This window comes from Gymnoscopelus microlampas, assembly GCF_963454915.1.
Source record: "Gymnoscopelus microlampas genome assembly, chromosome: 20".
In the NCBI taxonomy this organism is placed as follows: Eukaryota; Metazoa; Chordata; class Actinopteri; order Myctophiformes; family Myctophidae; genus Gymnoscopelus; species Gymnoscopelus microlampas.
Window position 1 is genome coordinate 30,734,173 of NC_139957.1, and position 22,816 is coordinate 30,756,988.

At 38.9% G+C, this 22,816-nt stretch overlaps 2 protein-coding genes across 4 annotated transcripts in view; one reads left to right on the forward strand and one right to left on the reverse strand.

Moving 5' to 3' along the window:
* Positions 1-155: 155 nt before the first annotated feature.
* atxn3 (ataxin 3) lies at positions 156-8,228 on the reverse strand. 2 transcript variants are annotated; one of them, XM_084045201.1, is made up of 11 exons: positions 8,194-8,228; positions 6,660-6,824; positions 5,562-5,606; positions 5,351-5,436; positions 5,203-5,269; positions 4,504-4,591; positions 4,179-4,314; positions 3,778-3,941; positions 3,353-3,506; positions 2,933-3,003; positions 156-2,666 (listed from the first exon to the last, which is right to left on the reverse strand). In XM_084045201.1, exons 1-11 carry the CDS (start codon positions 8,215-8,217, stop codon positions 2,614-2,616), a joined length of 1,053 nt encoding a protein of 350 aa, XP_083901327.1. In that variant the 5' UTR covers positions 8,218-8,228; the 3' UTR covers positions 156-2,613. The 2 variants fall into 2 exon arrangements, with proteins under 2 accessions (XP_083901327.1, XP_083901326.1); XM_084045200.1 differs by having other exon boundaries at positions 157-2,666; positions 3,778-3,944.
* A 630-nt stretch (positions 8,229-8,858) lies between these two features.
* ubr1 (ubiquitin protein ligase E3 component n-recognin 1) overlaps positions 8,859-22,816 on the forward strand; it is a 38,545-nt gene continuing 24,587 nt past the window's right edge. For both annotated transcript variants that reach the window (XM_084044230.1, XM_084044231.1), the window contains exons 1-4: positions 8,859-8,931; positions 19,417-19,676; positions 22,224-22,302; positions 22,509-22,619. In XM_084044230.1, the coding sequence (XP_083900356.1) occupies positions 8,887-8,931; positions 19,417-19,676; positions 22,224-22,302; positions 22,509-22,619 (495 nt within the window). In that variant the 5' untranslated portion in view covers positions 8,859-8,886. The remainder of the gene's footprint in view (positions 8,932-19,416; positions 19,677-22,223; positions 22,303-22,508; positions 22,620-22,816) is intronic.

Here is a 22,816-nt window from a genome sequence, read left to right on the forward strand (position 1 = left end):
ACACCATCAAATACCATCTATTTAAACAACGAAACCATTGTTAAAAAACACCCATCATTATGCAAAAGACAGCAGTAATTACTTACAAATTAAAAAAGACATGATAAATAGTGAGACCCCTAATTAACGTACCGTTCAGCTTCAGTAACATAGATGCAATGTCCAAAACTTCAATGCATTATTTGGGGAGACAAAGTGCAAGTGTGCTTTAAGGGTTACATATTAACTATGCAGCTTGCTTTGTTTATCTGAATAGATTTAGATCTGTTTTTCTACCATTCAGTCTTGCCTTCTGAACTTGAGTATCTAATATATGGTCAAGCATGAACCTCTTCCTGATTACACTGAAATAAAACAAATGACATTAGACATTTTAGTAGGTGTGAATTACACTTTAATGTGGGCAGAAAATCTAACTGTAAATTAAATGTACTGCAATAACATGGATGTGAAGAATATAAAAACATGAACACTACTTATTGCAAGAATGTAAGGAAGTGAGGAAAAATAATGCAATCATATAAAACCCACCTACCATTGCTCTTACTAATATATTCGTTCATAATTGCAGTTTGAATGAGAAATAAGGAAATTATGGAATCATTGTGGAGGTCAACTACGATACAATGACATTTCAAACATGGGTCCAGTATTGTATAATGATATTGTACTACAATACTGGACATGGGTCCAGTATTGTGAGGACAAGGGGTCCATACTGAACTTTGAATGGCACATACCAAAGACCCACCAGCAAATTCCAAGGACACAACTGTAAACAAACAAACGTATTGTTCTGCCACTGTACTGGTGTCCATTCGTGATCAGCTTGTTGGACCAAATTCACATTTGTAGCACAATTTAATGAGAGGGGGAAAAAAGGTAAACCAAAGTAATGTCCAGAATGTAACTGCAAAGAAAACACAATAAGCTCTTAAAGGTATTTGGACAGTGACACATTTTTTGTTTTGGTTCTATGCCCTTATCTTTGTGGGGGTTAATGATACAAACTGTGCAGTTGAAGTCCAAACAATCATATTTAATTTAAAATATATTTTCATTCATCCAACAGCTAAAGAGCTACAACACCTTTGGCACAAGGTGCTTCCCTCCCTCCCATTTGAAGGGGAGTATTTTGACAGGACATTATAGTACTGTATACTGCATAAGGTCATCCCAAAGTCATCAATAAACGAGTAATGACTTTTCAAAATATGCAACTCCTCTTCTACACCAACATAATCCTAGAGTATCTTATTCTCAGTTGCTCTTCTAGTTAGCAAATAGAACTTTACTACAACTGAATACACCCTCAGAAGTAGTAACATGTAAGGAAAAAAGCCTAAATCAGAGTCATAGTAGTAGTGGAACCAAACTCAAATTATCCAAGTGCCTGATAAGGAACTTTGAGATGTCACAAATCTCCTCTCCCCTTCACTTCTTATATGAATAATTTCCCCATAGAGGAATAGTAGAAAAAATAATATTTGAGGATAAAGTTTATAAAGTGATAAGAGCCAACTGTATGTATTCAATACTATGCCAAAATAACAATCTTTTTTTTCACATTGTGAGCTTGTAGATCTGCTATTTTCAGCATGCAACACTGGCACCCAACCAAGTATAAATCAGGCTCCATTTTTAGATGGTGCCTAAATGGATGATCAATTTAAGTGCAGAATATATGTATATACAGAGAAGTACATTCATTTGCTAGCTGGAAGAGCACCTGAAAATAACATAAAAAGGTATTCCTGACCTGCTGTTGTATGAAAAATCTCTACCTCATGCCATAGTCATGGTTCTTCATTTGCTGAAATGAATTAATAATACAAAACAACTTTGATTTAAGCTGTACTTTAAGCAGACCCGCAGTTAATGATATAGTATGGAGTGGACCCTTATCGAAAAAGTTTTTTTTTTTTCCTGTCAAAATACTTATAAAGCTCAGTGTGCCAGACACATAAGATTATCAGTGTCAGGGCAAAGTATACATAAAAGATGTTTCAGCTGTTCATTACCAACAATAGATATTTTCATGGGGTGTAGGTCAGGATCTCTTACAAACCAATTACAATAGAAGGCAGGAGGCTCCGCCCCGTCGGTATCAAACTTATATCTGTGATCTAACTACTGGTCCCCTATAACACCTATAAGTTGGCAAATGTTACACATGACCCAATGACAGAACTCCCATCATTGTATTCCACCCACCAACTACCAAACAGACCCTTGTATGCTGAAGACATCTTTCCCTCTCTTCCAGAGAAAAAACAAGGGTAAGAATACAAAACAAAAGCAAAATTAGAAATAGAAGGCGCTATGGTAAAAAGGCCATTACAGACTTGGACTAACTGCATCAGATTTCTGTATTAACCCTTTTCCTCGCCTCAGTGCTAGTTCAAAGTTAGATTAAACTAGCTACTGCCTTTTGTCATTTCTTCCCTATAGCCCATCAGCGAACTAACCAGGGGAGTTGTGAGCGCCTTCTAGCTGGTCATTATGTTCGCATGTGCAAAAGTTTAGAGGAAGGAGTAGGGCCACCCCTTTATGGGGTTGCCGGTCGAGGCAGCTGGTAATCAACGTAGGCCATTGGGGGAACCTTTCTCCACTTCATTGGCTAGGCTTGTTCTGTGGGCCATCCTCACAGCCACTTTTCTGTGATCCTAGAAATATTAAAATAAGATACGATTAGGGATTTACACACAGGTAGTTTAACAAGTGAAATGTATAGACATTAACAACTTAAACCCTATATTCTTTGTTGTATGTACGTAAAATTGCAGAAAATAGCCAATCTGCAAGCTCACTTGTGAGTCACTTGTCACTTGTGAGCTTGTAGATCAGAATGTTTGCCTATTATGACATGCCCAGAATAAGGACGCTAGCGTTCATGTGGTTAACTGCCAGAGGAGAATGTCAACCTTCTTACCTGAGCAGCTTGTCGATTCACTTTCTGCTTGCTGAGGAATGGTAGGCTGAACTGGTTGCTGCTGGGATTGCCTGAGTAGAGAATATTATTTAATTAAAGGGGAAATCCACCCATTTTCAATATTTAACTATGTCATTAATATAGCATAAAGGAGTTGTGTGGAAATAAGAAAAAAGTTCCCCCCTTTCTGTGTTGCCTTGAACTGGAGGATTGATTGTGGGTTTAACATTGCAAATTACAACATGATGACTCATCCCTAACCCTAACCCTAAGCCATCATCTTATTTCCACACAACTCCTTTATGCTATATTAATGACATAGTTAAATATTGAAAATGGGTGGATTTCCCCTTTAATGATTTATTTGCCTACATTCCATAAACCAGTATCCTGTGGCACTTCATGAGCAGGTAAACTCACCGATCAAAGTAGGCTTGTCTCCTTCTACGCAGTTCCTCTGCTGTGAGAGTCTCAGTCTGGGCGCCCTCTGATTTTCCACCACCAGCTGTTGCCTGGCTGGTAGTCTTAACATTTCCCATTTTGGACTCTAAAGACTTATTGCTCATCACTGCCCCTTTAGAAGTATAACATGGAAAAGCACCAATATTCATCAACACTGATCTGACATTTTTGTGTTATAAATGTTGTTGCTTATCACAAACTTGACAAGCTATAAGTACGGAAATAGAAATGCTTTTCTTTTTCTTTTTTTAAATACTAGTTAAATATTAGTTTGACCAAACTAACGTTAATACTTAATGCATGGTTCTGTGAACAAGAGCCTGTCCCTGCTCCTCTAACCATACACATACTAGGACTGGTAGATAAGATAATTCATTCCTTACCCTGCATGCTGAGTTGAATGGCCCGCCGAAGGTCAGCCTCTTCATCCTCCACCTCCAAGTCCTGTCTACTGAGTGCCAGGGCTTTCCTCAACTCCTCCTCATCTTCTTCCACAACCACATCCTCCGGTATGCCTGTCTCAGGAGGCGAACTCAGACCTGAAGGTCTGCTTCTCAGTGTAAACAAAAAGATGCCACCATTAAAAGCACTAATCAATGAATAGACTACAGAATGTAAAAGCAATTTTAAAGTATATTGTAAGGTGTAGTGGAGAAAACATGTCTTAGCGTGAATCATCAATTTCTGTGACTAGGCCAATCACAGCCTATCACTCAGAGACATATTTTCTCCACTACAAAGGATTTAGAGCTGGGGTCCCTCAGGTCAGTTAGAACACTCATACCCCTGACCGCTACTTGACTGGGCCTCGTCTTCTCCGATGAGCCTTGGGCGTTGCTGCTGCTGCACTCTCATTATCCCAAGAATCTGCTCTGCTTCACACTCTGGTAGATTTCCCCGGATAACAAATATAGAATAGCCTGCACAAAGATACAGTTCTGCAATTGGACATATTCTCACACAGCAGACCTTTTGCTCTTACTGTATGTCATATCACGGGGTTGCTCATCCCCAGAGTATAACAAAAGAACAAAATGGCCACTTTATTAATATGGTCAATAATCTCTGCATGCTAACATGAAAATATGGATGTGTTGATTCAACGTTACCTTCTTGTTGTAACTGTGCAAGGAAAAGGGCGAGATAGGTGTCTGAAATCAACTCTGGTCCAGTCAAAAGTGAGTTCAAATTGAACCACTACAATATAAGAAAATGATTAATTTGGTTAATTTAATAAAACTACATATTGGTCATTTAAATGGCCACAGAATTAAAGGTAGGGTAAGTGATATTTTTTGGTTAAAACAAAAAGTATTTTGTTAAAAGGTTAAAATACTACATTCTGATAGTAATCATTGCTATAGAGTGTTTTTTCAGTAACAGATGTCTCCCTGTCTCTGCAGCTCTTTAATAAACAGAAAATACATTTTTCGGTAGGTCAAAATCTCAGCCAATCAGGAGAAAGTACCCATTTTTAAGCTTAATTTGTATAGTGTTCCAGTTCCAATTTTGTCTGCTCATTTCTTAGTGTCATCACTTCCAATTTCACTTGTTTAATCTGTATCCTGATTGACTCTGTCCTGGTTGGATAAAATTAGAAATGAAACTGAAACTGAAACGAAAATGCATTTTCTGTTTAATAAAGAGGTGGAGAGACAAGGAGACTCCTAATACTGAACAAACACACTATAGCAATGAGTACTATTAGAATATAGAGCTATTTAACACTTATTTTAACCAAAGCAAATCACTTACCCTACCTTTAAGTCTTGCTGACTACATTAACTGGCATTTCCAAAAATTCATACCTGTTGTCCAAGTTTTCGTATTGTGAACCAGTGTTCCTTATAGTTGCAAATAAAGGCGTTCTCATTTCTGAAACACAGGAGCAAAATTTTAGGAGAAGGGCATGATATCTAACAAAATAATAATTGGTTTAGAAAACAGAAAACTTACATTGGATTTATCATTAGACTCTGATACTCCCGGCTGTTGAAGAGGATTAGCTCCAAACCCCACACTCCCAGAGCATTACTAATAACCTGACAATATTATAAGACAAAGGTCGTGACATGGCATACTGTACATTTCAAATACTAATAATTATGATGAATTACGATTATGGTGACACTGTGACAGCAAGGAAAATGATTTGTATAAAACTCACTTGTATTGAAAAGAAACCACTGTCATCCATGTTGCCAGATGGTTGCTGAAAAATCAATCAAACAGCATAGCTTTAGTAATAAACATAAAACAAAAAGTTCGGAAATTTGCGTTTAGTAATTATTTTTCTGTTTAATACAGTAATACTCTTGGAAAGCCTGTTTATTTCCCTTTTAAATGGTGGCCCATTTGAAAGGAACATGCATTTGTGGAATGAGCAGCGCAGCTGAGTACACCCCCCTAGGCCGTGGGCCGAGAGCCTCTATCTGCTTTAGTTTTTGAGTTGGTTGATCCCCATCAAGGAACTGACACATTTTTTAGTATTGTGTAGATTAATTGTTTATGAACACATTATCAAATGTTTCCAACCTGAAAGGTTGCGCCAGAATAATAAAAATTAGATATAATATCACTGACTAAACATTACTTATTTTCAAAAACCTGGCAACCCGATGCCAAGTATAAATCAATCAAAGCTCGCCTACTGTATTGTGCAATTCAGTTGGCCAATCACGTTCTTCGTACCACTTGCAAGAGCAGAACCCGGAAATACAGCTCAGACTGACGGAATATTGTAGACAAGAAATCAACAGAGGTAATATTTGTTTTGTGATGATCGTTGGTTGTCTTATTCTTATGAAAATGTATACAATGGATGCTTAAGTACACTTAAGCACATACAGTTGAGGTATTTTTACTTTACTGTAGTATTTCCAAGTTTTAGTTCTTTTACTTCTACTCCACTATATCTCAGAGAGAAATATTGTACTTTTACTCCACTGCAATTATATTCACTTGTAACAGTAGCCTATGGTATAGCTGTTGCAATTTTGGTAGGAAAATCTATATTTTACGCTCATTTTAGTCTTTTTTGGACCAGAAGTTTCGGAGCTGGAAACATTTGTTACAGTACATTTGTTACAATACTTATATATATATATATTATATATCTACCCTGAAAAAAAGAATGCAGTTTCTGAGTGGGGATCAATGAAAGTCAGAATTAGAGCACTCGGCGCAACGGCCTACCACCCCCCCCCCCCCCACACACACACACAAAACTGACTTGTAAACACAGTCCCCATATGCATCATCTTACCTGTAAGAAGGTCCTGTACTCCTCGCTGCCCATCCCTCCCTCTGCCATTCTCATCCGTTCCTCTTCATCTAGCTGATGAGCAATTGAGGACAGGTCCACGGGAGTAAAATACTCACCTTGCAAAAGGTTGTTGAGGCAATGCTGGGCACAAAGAGAGCCCTCTTGCTGCGAAAAAAAAGATCTCAAGTTACCACTAATATCAAGTGCCAGCCACCAACTATTGACCTACTGTACATAACAGCCATATTATTTAAGGGGGAAATTGAAATGTTATCTTAAAGTACACTATAGGCGCACGACCGGAAAACGTTTTTGTATTTCCAATTCTGGAGTCTATGGAATGATTTTACTGTGCAAACATGAAACAGTTTAAAAAGAAGCATAAAGAAATGATACTCATGAGGTACAGGGATGAAAACGGTTCTGGATATCACTAGGTGTAGGGGTACAGTTTTTTTTTTTTTTTTTTTTTAGGTTTCTTTTCTTTCTTTCTTTTATTGTAGAAATTGTATTGTATGTACTTGTATTGGTATAAATATATGTATGGTGTGCATATGCATGGATGTATGCATCTACATGTATGTATGTATGAATGTATATATATATATATATATAGTAAATGTATGTGTAGGTATATAATATATGTATAAATATCACAGATTGAGAAGTATTAATTATAGGTAGAAATGGACCAGCATGGAAACTTGTTGTGATATTTATTATTGATGGAGAAGGGGTGGGAGCAATAAGTTATGCTTCTTCTCACTGCTTTTCGGATATGCATTTTGTAAGTGTTACTGTTATTCTGAATGATTTTCTTTCATTTGTTATATTGTTTTAAAAATTGCCTTATTCGAAATAAACTTTTCAATTCAATTCAAATAGTGTACCTTGTACCTTATAAATTGCCTTGTAGGTACAAGGCAATTGTTACTTAAAGGAGTAATCCAGGATTGTTCTGATTATTGATGGACTTATATCAAGAACTGAGAAGAGAATTGTATCTGATTTTAATTTTATATATATACATATCCACACACACACACACACACACACACACACACACACACACACACACACACACACACACACACACACACACACACACCTGGAAAATGTAATTCCACTACGTGCCAACTGCCACATCTTGCAAGATGTTACTTTTTTTTCTCGTTACCTGTCATATTCCAGTACCATCACATTCCCTTATTATTATTATAATAACAACCTGCACAGCACCGTCTCTGGCATATTGTTACATCGTAAAATTACATCGTAGAGGCCTTTGTGCGGGACGTTTATATGATTAGTTTCCATATTTTACGGAATAACAGGTGCATTTAGCATTAGCCATGTGGCTAACAACAACATTAGCAGAATGCCACGGCCAGACTTCCCTCAACAGTGACTGGAAGAAAACCGACTGAAGTGCATCTAAACGCTCTGCCGGCACGATCGAGCCATAAAGCTGCCACGATACGCGATAAACCGTCTCGTAACGGTTAAAATCTGTCAAATAACCACATCAACTTACTTTCTCGTGAAATATGGACTCCATGTTTAATTTGTGTGTCAAGACGTTTCACCCCTGAACTTCAACCCCGCCGGGTTCATCTGCGAAAATAGCAGATCCACAAGCTCACAACACGTCGCGGAGCAACGCGTTGTGAGCTTGTAGAGCTGCTATTTTCGTGACGCGACGCCGTCGTACGGACGGAGTATAAAGCGAAGCCTATCAGCAGCGCGCAGATGTTTGTTGTTGTTTACAAAGTGTTTGGAGACACAGCGCCGTGGGAAGCAAAAACGGTTGACATTATTCCATTAATGTAAAATATTTCATAATTATAAAAAATAATAATAAAATAAATCAATGTTATTCCAATACAGGTATGAAAAAAAACTCTGATTTTAAACATTACTAACTCCAATCCATTGATCACCACCACGACAACACTCTCTTTTCCCCCTTTTTTATTGACAAAATATCAACATTACAAATAACAGGACAAAATGCAGTTACAATACTGGAAAAAAATAAAATTAAGAAATACAAAATAAAATAAATAAGCTCGAGGTTATAGACGTTAGTCAATATATCACTGTATATCACAACACATTCTTCTGGTTTTCATAGCTTTAGTGTACAATGTTTTAAGGTTTCTAAGTATGACGAAACCACGACAACACTCCTGGCGACAGTGCGACACTTCTTTACGGCAGATGGAATATGGCGGAAGGTGAAAAATCGTTTAACGGTCTGGAGCTCAGCAAGGTATGTTTTTTGTGCTATAATAAACGTGGCAGTGTGTTGTTATTTAATACGGACACATACGGATGAATATTATGCGTTTGTACAAGCGATACGACGTAGTTTGACGTTACGCAGGGAACACGACTGGTACTTGCTACTTGCTAAGCTAGCAACGGCAGCTAGTTTTGTATGCCCAGTGGTTTAGAATGTTCAGTGTACACAAGGCAGGCTACGGTTTTATCTAATGCGTGTGCCGTGCGACAACATAGTCATGGTCGTTGTGATAAAGGCCATGGAATCTGCAAGATGTTCTGCCAACAATGTTGCTGCAAGATTGTCAATCAAAAATCAATGTGCTTCGGTGTATTTTTATTTGTATTACATCACACGCGCTCGCATACACGTATACATCTTATTTTTTTTGGTGCCAAGGACCCTCATCTGTGAATATTTTGTGTCAGGGACCCCCTGAATAGAGGATTTGTGTTAAATGCAAAATCATTTAAAATTATTCCATACACTTAAAGGTAGGGTAAGTGATTTGCTTTGGTTAAAATAATTGTTATATAGCTCTATATTCTGATAGTACTCATTGCTATAGAGTGTTTGTTCAGTAAAAGGAGTCTCCTTGTCTCTCCAGCTCTTTATAAAACAGAAAATGCATTTTTGTTTCAGTTTCAGTTTCATTTCCAATTTTATCCAACCAGGACAGAGAACTCAAACAGGATACAGATTAAACAAGGGAAATTGGAAGTGATGACACTAAGAAATGAGCAGACAAAATTGGAACTGGAACACTTTACAAATTAAGCTTAAAAATGGGTACTTTCTCCTGATTGGCTGATATTTTGACACCTACCGAAACATTTATTTTCTGTTTATTAAAGAGCTGGAGAGACAGGGAGACTCCTGTTACTGAACAAACACTCTATAGCAATGATTACTATCACAATATAGTATTTTAACCTTTTAACAAAATACTTTTTGTTTTAACAAAAAATATCACTTACCCTACCTTTAAGATTTTTTGAAAATGTTCCAAAATGTCAGATGTTTCGTGCCGCGCTGCCTGCGAGCTTGTATATCTGCTATTTTTAAATATCCAACACATAAAATATGGATAAAGGGCTTAAAATGTATTAACTCATTTAGCTGGGGACTCCCTGGAACACCCTCAAGGGCCCCTTGGGATCCCCGGACCCCACTTTGAGAACCAATGCATTATATGACTCAATTATGCTGGGCTATTGGAGACAGACAATAGGACAGAAACAGTTTACCAGACCTTTAAAAACCCATTTTACCCGTGGATGGTATACTGTTATAAGATACTCTAGTTCAGTTTAACATGTGCCACCCCATCACCTCCTCCACATAAGGCAGGGGTGGGCAAGATTTCTTTCCAGGGGGCCATACTGACTTCCATAAAGTGAGTGAGGGGCCACACCTTGTACAATTTAATTGAAACTTGAAACACATAGTGCTGAATTACGTTAAAACTGCATGGATTTGGTAGACATGCCAGACTACTTCACAATAAGGTACTTGCTTTCACAACAATCATTTTCAGTTACAAAATGTTGTAACTGAAAATTGTTCTGTTAAAACATTTTTTATTTTTTTTCTTACAGCTATACTGTATCACTCTGTACTGTACTGGCCTTATATAAAAAGATGACTTGCATAAAACAAGCCACGTCAATGCCGTATCAACTTTTAAATGAGCCTATACATTTATACAGCATCTTATCTGATATGCACCACTCCATAGGTCACTGATCAAGCACATTGCATTATGTTATAAATATGGACTCAAGGTTGACTGTTACAGTATAAACATAAAACATTTGAGTACATACGGAAATGCAGGTAGGTAGCCTATAGTACTCAAATGGTAAATATGAATTACTATTAATTGGAGTCTAGTTAAATATTTTTTTCTAAAAAAACATGAACATACGGCAGCCTTTTAGAAAGTACATTCTTGGTGGGGGTCATTTTGTTTTTCTTTGAGGACTTGGCGGGCCGGATTAAGATGGTCAAAGGGCGGGGTCCAGCCTCCGGGCCGTAAGTTGCCCATGTGTGACCTAAGGGATGAGTTGACAACTGTGTCACACACATAAAAAAAGGTGCTAAACACACCTGACCATAATTGTTAGACACTTTGGTATATCCTTAAAGCGGATGGGTCTCAATTACACATGAGGCAAGTTTGATGGCCTAATCCTGGGTAAGGCTTAGGCCATATTCTGGAAGTCTACATTTTGGATGAATGAAGTCTGTGGAGCGCTTTAAATTGCAACAGTACATGTGTGATGCACATCAATGACATGTAATGTAATTAGTGCTGACTGGCAAGCTGTTTAATACATATTGAATCCGCATTCCACCACCTCTTTATGTGCTCATGAGAGGGGGAAGCTGGCTGCTCTTTGAACATTTCACATATATAATGGACTACTGGACTACTGATCCTGTGAGATCAAAACGTTGTCTAGCTACTCAATAAAGTGATCCTTGAAGATGGTGTGCGGGCTCTACCTCTCTTAACAGAGATAACCTACAAACAGACAACATATCTTGGAAAAATGGTCTATGTTAGCATTCACCAATCCAAATTAGACTATTCTGTGGAGGGTTCAAGGATGATGAGAACTGACCCTATAACCAACAGCTCACCCAACTTGTTTGGCTTTGTGCCAAGTCTGTGACTTCCACAACAGGAACAGTCAATGTAGCAAGGGTGGTGATATCTGATATGATTGATGGCAAAACGAAAATACATCCATTTGTAACTCTGAGAGTTAAATTAACACTGGTAAATTAACCCCGGGGGAGTTCCTGTCCACATTTTCTGCCTGTTTTATGTGCCTGCAAACAAAACAAACCCCTGAGTTGGTATTTAAGTCAACAAACTGCTTTCTGTTTACTCCTGATGCCACGTCTCACCTAGCCAGTAGCCGGAGCTCTACAATCAGTTGTCCGAGGCAGGAGAGCTGTCAGTGGGGGGAGAAAAACAAACATTCGGCAGGCGTCTTTGACAGCTTCACTGTAAGCGTTTTAATCAAGAAATGGCTGTGTTATTAGTATTCTGTACAGTGTCCATAATACTGGCGGACAAGCAAATGAACACATTTGTCCCAGTGGCCAAAATCATGCAAATGAAACAATGCGAAAAATATCCTTTGTGAAGGAAAAGGGCAAAATTGGGACTGTAGGAAGGGCTTGTTTGCCGTTGAAATGTATTGTGAGGCCATATCTTAAAATGAGACACTAATATCTGGGTTGTTTGTTGTCAAATAGCATTTACTCCTCATAGTCCGGTGGATTGAGACGAAAATCGTTCACTTTTTCATGAAAGCGTGAAACTTGGTAGACTTGTACAGTTTGGGCCCTGAACATTTTCAGATATGGAGCCATTGCACATTTCTGTGGAGGTACTGTATGGAGTTTAGTAAGGTACAGTAGAAGTCTAGAGGTTCCCCCTTTTGGAATGAATGGAGGGCAATTTCTGAGAATCTTTCTCTCCATTGATGTGGAATGTGGAGACATTGAGAAAAACCCTTTAACAAGTTACCACAATAGCCCATGTCATATGAGAGCTCGGTAACATATTTCTCATGTGCTACTGTATATAGAGCTGGGCATAGCAGCCAGGAAACATAGAACTTGGGAAACATAGGGAACAGATGGGACGTATCTTTGTCCCATCTTGGGCCCATCTGCCTTACCTCTTATCCCTAAACTTTTTTTTGCTTTTTTTTACTATTTTGAAAAACATTTTAAAATACCAGTAGTTCAAATAGCCGATCTACAAGCTCACAACGTGTCGATCGGCTAGTTGAACTATTTGAAAATGTTTTTCAAAATAGTAAAATATGGCTAATACGTTTAGGCATAATAAGGGGTAAGGCAAGATAGGGCCCAGAGCATGCATGACACAACTGGTCCCCTATGTTTTAAGGCAGCCATCATTGTCATCTCCAATTTGCTTACTGGCCCCAGGTTTAAGCTGTGTTTACAAAGTCCATGACAAATATCTCTAAAACACTAAATGTCCCGGTTTTCAACATTCACTACCAAATTATCCCATTAAAGTAATACTTGTTTTGTGTGCTTACATAGAAGTTTATCTTGTTCTAATCTATTCTGTTGAAAGGTGCTGTCACTAAGTGCTAAAATAATTGTCCCCCATCCTGATGAAACATCAGGTATAAAAAAAGTCAAATAAATTGTCATTCTAGTGAAAACAGCAGATCTGCAAGCTCACGGGTCACATCAAGATGCATTGTGAACTTATAGATCAGTGTAGAATTATCCAGGGCCTTCCAGCGCCTGAAGTTTGCGGTTATTATTACGGGGCCAGGCTTCCAGCATGGACCCGTTTTGTTATTGGCATTATTCCGTTTCTTCTTCTGCCGTTTTTGCCAGTTCTGGCTGAACCGTGCATACGCTTTTTATGAAACTCGGCCATATGATAGATGGTCATGAAAAACGATCAAAAAATAAATCTCACAATCTTTCGTCAAAAGGTGGCGCTATAGCACTCAATTGAAAAATGCCAACTTTGAACAGGTACAACTCATGCCCTGTTTGACCTACAGCCATGAAACTTCGATGCACACATGCGTCTCCTCATGCCTAACAACTTTCACTGTTTGACTTTTGACCTCTGACCTTTAGATCTCCCACCATTTCGAATTATATGAAAAGCAGTAAAAAGCAGTTAAACCTATCTCCTCCTGGGATTTTTGAGCAATCTGCACGAAACGTTTTACACATGAACTTTGGACCTATGCCGACAAACGTATGCAGCAGATTTTCCATAAGTGAAAAAATGAAGCTTTAATGAGCCAATGAATATTGCAGTTTTATGACAATTATTCATCTGCCCCTAACACATACATGCAGACTTACCATTCTTTGAAACTTTGCAGAAATGTAAAGGGCCATTCCAAATATCACTGAAACCAATCTTACTCCAATTGGTCAAACGGGGGCGCTATAGCAATTTTTTGAAAATGCTAACTTTAAACAGGCAAAAGTCATGCCTCGTTTGGCCGACAGCCATTAGACCTGCTTACACGTGTGCCTTGACTAATGAGGAACACATCTATCACGTTGACCAGTAAGCACCGCCCTTAGATTGTCCGCAATCTTGAGCAGTTTGAAAAACACTTAAACCCAGGATTTTTCAGCTATTTGCGTGAAACTGTATCATCAGTCTGATCTCTTTTTTCAGAGGATTGTCTGTTGGTCAGATAGCTTCCTGCTTAAGTGTATGTCTCACAACCTCAAGGTCACAGGTTCAAGCCTCACTTGGTGCAGACTTCATCTAAGTTGCATTTCACACAACATGACTATCAATGAATACATCTGCAATTGTTAAAGATAACTTCAAATACTTAATTGAGTGTTTTTTACATACTTCATTGTGAAAATAGCTGATCTACAATCTCACAACTTTTCAGATAGCAATGAGAGTATGTTTTTTCAATGTATAACATACTTCATTGTGAAAATAGCCGATGTACAATCTGACAACTTTTAATGGTTTGTGAGCTTGTAGATCGGCTACTTTCACTAGTTTTGGTTCTGAGGAGATGTACAATTTCTTCATTGGTAAATGGTTTGTGAACGAGTGATCTTAGTGTTAGTGAAACAGGGGCTTGGGTCATGACAGAAGGCAAGAGTTTGTGATCCTCAACAGACAATATCAGCCTGGACAAAGCTATAGCACTATAGGTAGTGTTGCAGCTACCTAAGAGTGCCTCATGACCGCAAGGTTGCCGGTTCAAGCCTCACTTGATGCAGACTCATTTAAGTTGAATTGCAAAAAACATGACTCAATCTATTCCGTTTCCATGTCTTTCTCTTCAATCTATTCCGTTTCCATGTCTCTCTCTCTGTCTCTTCAATCTATTCCGTTTCCATCTCTCTCTCTCTCTCTCTCTCTCTCTCTCTCTCTCTCTCTCTCTCTCTCTCTCTCTCTCTCTCTCTCTCTCTCTCTCTCTCTCTCTCTCTCTCTCTCTCTCTCTCGGGCGGCTATAGCTGAGTGGTTAGTTAGGGAGCCAGAAGCTCTGGTTGCCCCAGGTACGATTCCAGGCCAGCGGGTAGCAAATGTGTCGATGAAATTTGTCCCTGAGCAAGACTCTTAACTCCTAATTGCTCACAGGCCCTCACTGGAAACAAGACCGCAAGGACTTTCATGAACTGACCTGTTAAAGGAATTGTCATTTCTCTTTCTCTCTCCTGGCCCCGTATTATCGCTGCTTGCAGCTATATTTGTGATTATTATTATTATGTGTGTATTTCCTGCTTATTTAGGATCTTATACGAGTTATTATTCTAGGAGTTTATACATGCTTATTTGAAGGTTAATACTGCTTATTTGGAGTTATAAACTCAAGTTGTAATCTGAAGGTACAAATATATACAAATTCTAAAAGCCACAGCACAGCAGTGGACTTCACACATGTCACCTGAGCATCACATGAGAGCATGTTGATTGGTTAGGTCAGATGAGGAGCTGGGATACAGTGGCTACTGTTTAGAACAGTGCTAAAGCCCGTGTTTCCACATTTAAGTCAATACATAAGTCACATAAGGATAAGGATAATCAACATGATTAATCAACAGAAGGTTACACCCACATGGGTTGACCAAACCGATATAAATGGAGTGGATGCTCACTATCAGGACAAAGTGTTCTACACATGCACCAGTGTTACTAGTTACCAGGGTGTTATTGCTGCATTCGTCATTTTCCATGGCGAGCCTCGAGAGACTGATGGTAAGAATTGAGAGTGTGTTTACATGACAATACATATATATATTTCTGATATGGTTTATAGTTTTGTGTGTGACTCTACTGGCCTAAAAGTGTTAGTGTGTTTGTATTGTGTGTTAGTATAATAAAACCATCAAAGACACAGGTCTGAGTTGTGTCCGCTAACTCCGTTGCTCAAATACCCTTTACAAGGGGAGATCTAATTAGTGTGACTGGCTAGATAATTGTACAATCACAATGTATTCATTTTTGTGTTATTCCATTGTAATTTTGGTGTTGATAAATTATTTTATATACTGATTTTATGTTGTAGACATCACCTATTCTGTATTATCATGTTTGGTTCAGGAGTTATGAACCAAACATTACGCAAAATACATGATTTGGTAATGGCGGAAAGTAAAATGGCCGCCATGGCCACCAGGGGGTGTTTTTGCGATGGCGCCATATCTGAAAATCTGCAGGGCCCCAAACTGTACAAGTGTACCAAATTTCTTGCTTTTATGAAAAAGTGAACGATTGCGATTCACCTACAATTTCGTACCAATCCACAGGACTATCAGAGGTAGTGGAGCACATACTAGAGAGAGTGCAGTGAAACTAGATTACTACAGTGTTGCTCCATGATGGACGAAACTGGAGCATCTTCATCAGGCACATCCAAAATCCAGAATGTCAGTTTGTTTATATTGGCTGCCCAACAGTACTAGTATATAATCCTGCAGTTTGCAAAGCTAGCCCTCCCAGCTCTTTCTGGCTTTCCAAATATTCAATGTGAGTTGAATTGTGGTCTGTTTGTTGGAGAGCATGCCACTTTTCAATGTCAACATGACTATTGTGAAATGTTGAGCACTCTCTCAAACACACTTTACAACATACTCAAGCTAATTGTTAAGATTGTTTTCTAAAAGTCAGAATGCAGTAGCTAGAATATTATGTCTATGTTTTGGCTTGTTGTCCAGCCCTGTAGGTGTGCAGTGATTTCTTTGTTCTCTTTACTACATGTCTGTAAATCTATGCATGCATGTAACAATCAATGTCTATAAATCGTCTTCAAAAACTCAGTTATGAAAGAGCACATTTCAAATACTGCTTTAGTATTTTGTAACTAATATATCTATATCTATCTATCTATCTATCTATCTATCTATCTATCTATCTATCTATCTATCTATATATATAATCGACATAGTGTTGCCAATGCCATTGTCTCACTCTCCATTTCATACATTTACATGTTTAACAGAATTTCACCATTCACCGCTATTTGTCATACAATGGAAGTATAAAGCACTTAAGTGGTTAAATGCACATACTCACAGGCGTGCACCTGCGAAATTTATTACAGTTATATCCCTATGCTAAAATAAGAGATCAAGGGACTCATACATGCCAGTAAAGGAAGCAAAGCGATGTTTATTCACTTTCAATCTGCACTGTCATGTTGGACAGGGGTAGACAGGGGTGGACAGGCACATCAATCAGCGTATCAGTTAAGTCTCTCAAATAAATGCAAACTAACCAGCCCCAGCATTATAGTCCTACTCCTACAGTCTCATTTGCAAACCACAATAGTATTGGACTACACAAGCTTTAATCTCGTATTTTGAATACTTTCAGAATTTTGATTGGGTAAAAAAGTCTATTATCAACTGAAATGTCTGCAGTTCACATTGATAAATGAGTGGAAAAATAATCATCCAAAGTAATACCAAAAATTTAACTAGAGTGCATAATAATGTAAGGAACTAACTTAATCTGTGCAATAATTCAAGTGCTGCTTGTTATTGTAAATGGAAACCTTAAAAAGTCATTAGATTTATTAATAAGACAAAATAAGTCATGATTTAGAATGACTCATGTGAAAACAAACTCAAAAGTGTAATAATAACATATTTGAGCTTTTATTTGATTACTGTGATTGCTACTGTTACGCCAACATTAATTGGTGACCTAACCTTGACTCCAGCGGTTGCTGTTTTACGTTTCTATTTAATTTGATTATCCCAGACAGGAGGCAAGGAATTATGTTTTCGCTCCTGTGAGTCCGTTCGGCAGCTAATCTCTGGCACCGTTTGACCGATTGGCATGAAACTTTGCACACACACTTCCAGTAGGCCATGGAAGCCCCAACATTTTCAAATTGGCCTCATGGTTGGACTATAACATGCCAATTCAAGTTAACATTTTTATTAAAAAAACAAACGGTACTGGGTTTTGTGATGATCTATATGGTCTCAATCAACTTTGTTTGCTTTCGTTTACGTGCGAAAAGAGTGACTTTGAGAGCTGTTTCACCATATAATGTAAGTCAAGGCGGAGCATATCTTGAATCTTCGATTTCTAATCAATGGAGCAATTATTTTTGATTTCTTGTCCACCTTTGGAGTTACATAATGCCAAGGTAACTAGACAACCCAAACCTCTACCAAAGTGGTCTTGCCCTTTTAAGTAGGTCACCAATTTCGGCTCAGCTACAAACCAATACAGCACTGGGAAATGGTAACTTTAGTTACATAGGTGTTACCTCACTATGCTAGGATAGTTCAGTTAGGGAGGGGGGGTCATGTCACATTGTGTGAGTCTCTGTGTGAGAGAGATGCACCATATATAATTCAATGTTGGCAGCAGAAAAACAAACAAACAAACAAAGGAGACAATCCGTCTTTTTTGTTTTTGTTTATTTGTTTTTGTGTCAGCCAGAATAATCCAGAACTTTCCGATGGCCAGTCCAGGCCTGAAGTTGGATATTTTAAAGCTCTTGACACTCTTGATGAACGTCCAGAGGGACCAAATCGTTAGTGTGTGAATAAAATTATTGCTGCTGTGCAATAGCAGTGTGCAAGATTTCTTCATGAATGGTCATTCCTTTGCAAAGCTGCAATCAAAACTATTCCAGGAGAGATATAAGCTTATAAGCTTAAAGGCGGTTACACACCGGCAAATATGCGAATATAGGCACAATTCGGACTCGTTCCGAATAATTAAAAGACGCTTTTTCGCTCCATGTAAGCTTGCATTGACTTTATAAGGTTTTAAAAAAAAAGGTATTATTCGCATGAAAAAAAAACGCCCCGGTGTGTAAGGACCTTTAGACAGGCAGTACTACTTGTTATAAGTCAGACAGTAGGTGTCTTTCAAGCTTTTCTTGTCTTTATTTATAGTCCACAGTGTAGAGAGACAGGAAACGGGTAGAGAGAGTTGGGGAGTGACATACGATTCAGATATACCGGCAAAGAAAGATCTACCGGGCCTGGGAATTTAACCCTGGACTCACTGTCCAGGCATTAGAGCCTATGGGCCCTATCTTGCGCGCCGCCTTACACCTTATGTCTAGACGTTTTCATACATTTTTTACTATTTGAAAAACATTTTAAAATAGTGAAAATAGCCAATCTACATCGAAACGTTGTGAGCTCGTAGATCGGCTATTTGAACTATTTTAAAATGTTCAAAATAATAAAAAATGCCAAAAGGTTTAGGCATATGGGGCCTAAATGTGGTACATGTACATATGGGCTTCTGCAGGTGTGATAGTTACATTGTATTAACACACTCTACCATACAGATTTTTTTTTTTTTTAAATTGTTATTATTAAAATAATTTCATAATTTGAAAAGTGAGGTTATTCTAAATTGAAGTAAGAGATGGCACATCTTCATATTACAGTACTTGCTTATTAGTTCTGCTTTGACTTTCCTTTTCTTGCCCATAGGGGTGGCAGGATGCTGCAGACAGTGGGGCAGAGCTGCTCCGCTACCTCAAGGAGCAGGTGCCACGTATCTACTGTCTGGATACAGAGCCCAACCCAGGAGATGAAGAAGCGATGGTACAGAGTCGTCTCCTCCACCCATTGGAGTGTTTCCTGTTTGGAGAGAATCCTCAGGACGGCCTAGAGAAGCTCAAGCAGGACAGCACCTCCTCCCAGCTCTGTGGTCGTGTCTTCAAGGAAGGGGAGACGGTCTACTCCTGCAGGTCAGAACAGGCTCTGTGCATAACTGTAGTCCTGGTTTGCCAGAGGTGCCATACTCGTTTCCGGTTCGGGGTTAGTTCCCCACAGCTTCGCGTCATTCGTGCAGAAGCAGATTTAAACCGGAAGCACATATGCTGCCGTGCCAATCAAGGAAAACCTGGGACTGGAAACGGGTATGCTACTTTCGGGAAACCAGGACTACAGTTTTGTACAGAGCCTAATAGACATATCTACTTTAATAGTTCTATCCTAATCTGAGTTCCCAGAAGTTCTCGCCAGCTCTCGCATACAAACGGGAGAGGCGAGGAACTTCTGGGCCAGAGCCCTGGTATTTGTGGGCGGGATGTAACTTACGCTCAGAATCTGAGCGGACACGCCTCTTACGGTCTGAGAGCTGTGCAACTCGTCTAAGGCAAACAGCAGTACACAACAATGGCGGCCGCAATTTCTCAAGGGGAAATTGCTTCCCGTCGCTCCTATTTACATGCAACACCCACTGCATGTGGATCCCGCCCCCTTTTCTTCATTGGCTGTTGATTTGAACCAGAACGCAGTGGCCGCGCCCCTGCTGTCCAAACTCCGAGGCGATGCCTCCCAGACTAGTTCTATCCAGCCTTTCGTTTGTTTTCTTCATCAGCATCACAACAGCTTCAGCAGTACTATGGTGGATCTGAAATGATGAATTCACAAAAAGAAAACATAGTTGTTGGTGACCGATGTGACCAAATACTCAAGGATTGAGTTCCTTAGCCTGCTGACAGCGTGCACAAGATACAGTATTTGATGCTAATCAGTAGTAGTTAAAGAGATTAGCTGCAGACAGATAGACAAGTGAGAACAATACCTCTGTCCTGCCTTAAGGCCTGGTGGAGATAAATATAATATTTAAGACAAGACGTCCCCAAAACTAATCCATTTATTATAACTTTTTACCCTTTTTAATTGCAATTCATTCATGGGTCATTACAACCACATTGTCCAATTGACAGTACATGTCTTAGTACATGTCTTTGCAGTTCTTTTTTTTTCTTTTTTAGCGGTGCCAACCGCTCTATATCTGACTTTGTCTGTGTGTCCGTGTGTCCGTGTGTCTGTCCGGGTGTGTGTCTGTCCAATAAACAAACATTGATGACAACATCAATACGGGGCTCATCAAAGGCACCGCTTCCTTCACACAGGGTGTGATTTTTGAGTGGTGCCAACCACTCCTACATTTGACTATGTCCGTCCGTCCGTATGTCCGTCCGTAGTTTGAGCACGGCTGATTGGTCAAGCTTCACGTGACATGTGACAATATGTTGTCACGTGTCACGTGACAACATATTGTTGCTGATTGTTGCGGATGCAACCAGTTACACTTTCAAAGGCACCACTCTCTTCACACTGGGTGTGATTTTTTTATATACACCCAGTCATACAAATACACAGAATTAAAATAAATTGGACCAAAATAGACAAACAAAGTGAATTACATTTTTATACATGGATTCAAAGAAGTTCACATATCTGTAATCATACCAATATATGAAGACCTACTAATAGCATTACTAGAATTGTCATTCACATCCCTTCTAGGTGATGACTTGAAGTACGGTCATAACCTTAGTCGTCATAATCCTCCTGCAAACCAAGATAACCAAGTAACCTTGGGTTACGGTAAGGAGGCACAGTACGTCAGCTTTTTGACATGTTGACCGTAAGTGGGAACAGTTTGGCCTCTGAAAGGTTTTCTTCTGACTATGACCTCACCTCATCACACTATAACAACAACACAGTATTCAGGCTAAGTGTTAAAAATGAATAGTTAATGAGTAGAATGTGTGAGGTTTCAGTGTGTGTACTAGGATGGAGGTTCACTGTGAGCAGGGCTGAGGGAAGTGAAACGTAGCTTTATCATCTACGAGGTTGGGTACATGCTCCTCTTTATCAGTTCTATCCTTCACCTTCATTCATGTGACAATTAATGCCCTGCCCTATTCTTTTTGCTCCAACGTGTGTTACTTTTTGTATTTGAGAAGATATTTGCTGCTTAGTGACTTTGATGTTATAACCACCATCTTATTTAGGCATAGAAAACACAATTAAAAACAATATTCTACATAATTAATAAAATTATGTGCACAACATTGTTAACTCAAAATGAATTTAAAAGCCTAATCATCATACTATGTTCAGCACAAAAGGATACGTGACTGCAAATGCATTCCTTGTCCAGTCATGTTTGCTTGCATAATCCACTTAACTTATGGGAAGTGGGCAGTTTTCACTTCAAGTTCAGGATTTAGGAGAGTATTGAGATCCATGCAAAATTCTGTCCAGCCACAGTAAAAATCTGATTAGCCTTTACAGATATCAGATCGTGCTCAGGAAGGGATGTGTATGTAAGCACAGTGACTTTGACAGTTTCTGTCAATTATTACCTAGCCAAATTATGTTATGCCCTAAATTTGTTTTCAGTGGTAGGGACTGGGACAGGGTGCATGAAGTGCTTGGGCCAGCTGATATACTGTATGTGTGATCAAATAACAAACCTTTTTTATGGATTGCAGGGACTGTGCAATAGATCCAACATGTGTGCTGTGCATGGACTGCTTCCAGGACAGTGTCCACAAAGGCCATCGTTACAAGGTAGCTTGAGTTAAAATTTGATTTGTGATTGATTTGAAATAATATTGACACATTAGGCTACATGATGTTGATTATGAATAAATATCAAATTTTCATATAGACTATTTGTGAGTTTGCTATCGCTTAACTAACTCTAATGCTATTATGTATCATTGCTATGTTTGTTTGATTCTTATCTTTAATGACATGTATGCCTTTTTCCCCAGATGCATGCATCATCAGGCGGGGGGTTCTGTGATTGTGGGGATGTTGAGGCCTGGAAGATTGGCCCCTGTTGCTCTAAACACGACCCAGGGTTAGCCACTGCCATGGTAACGGTGAGTTACATAATAGCCGGAAAGAAGGAGTTGGGAGGGGCATACTTTTTCCATTCTTGTGTCAATGAACCCCAGAATACTTATTTTCCTTTCTTAAGCTGTATGCTGCTCTGGTGGCCATTGCTTTGGCTCCGGAAACAAGAAAGTGTCTGGGAAAGTGACACTTAAATTTGACCTGGCTGCACCACTGAGACCAT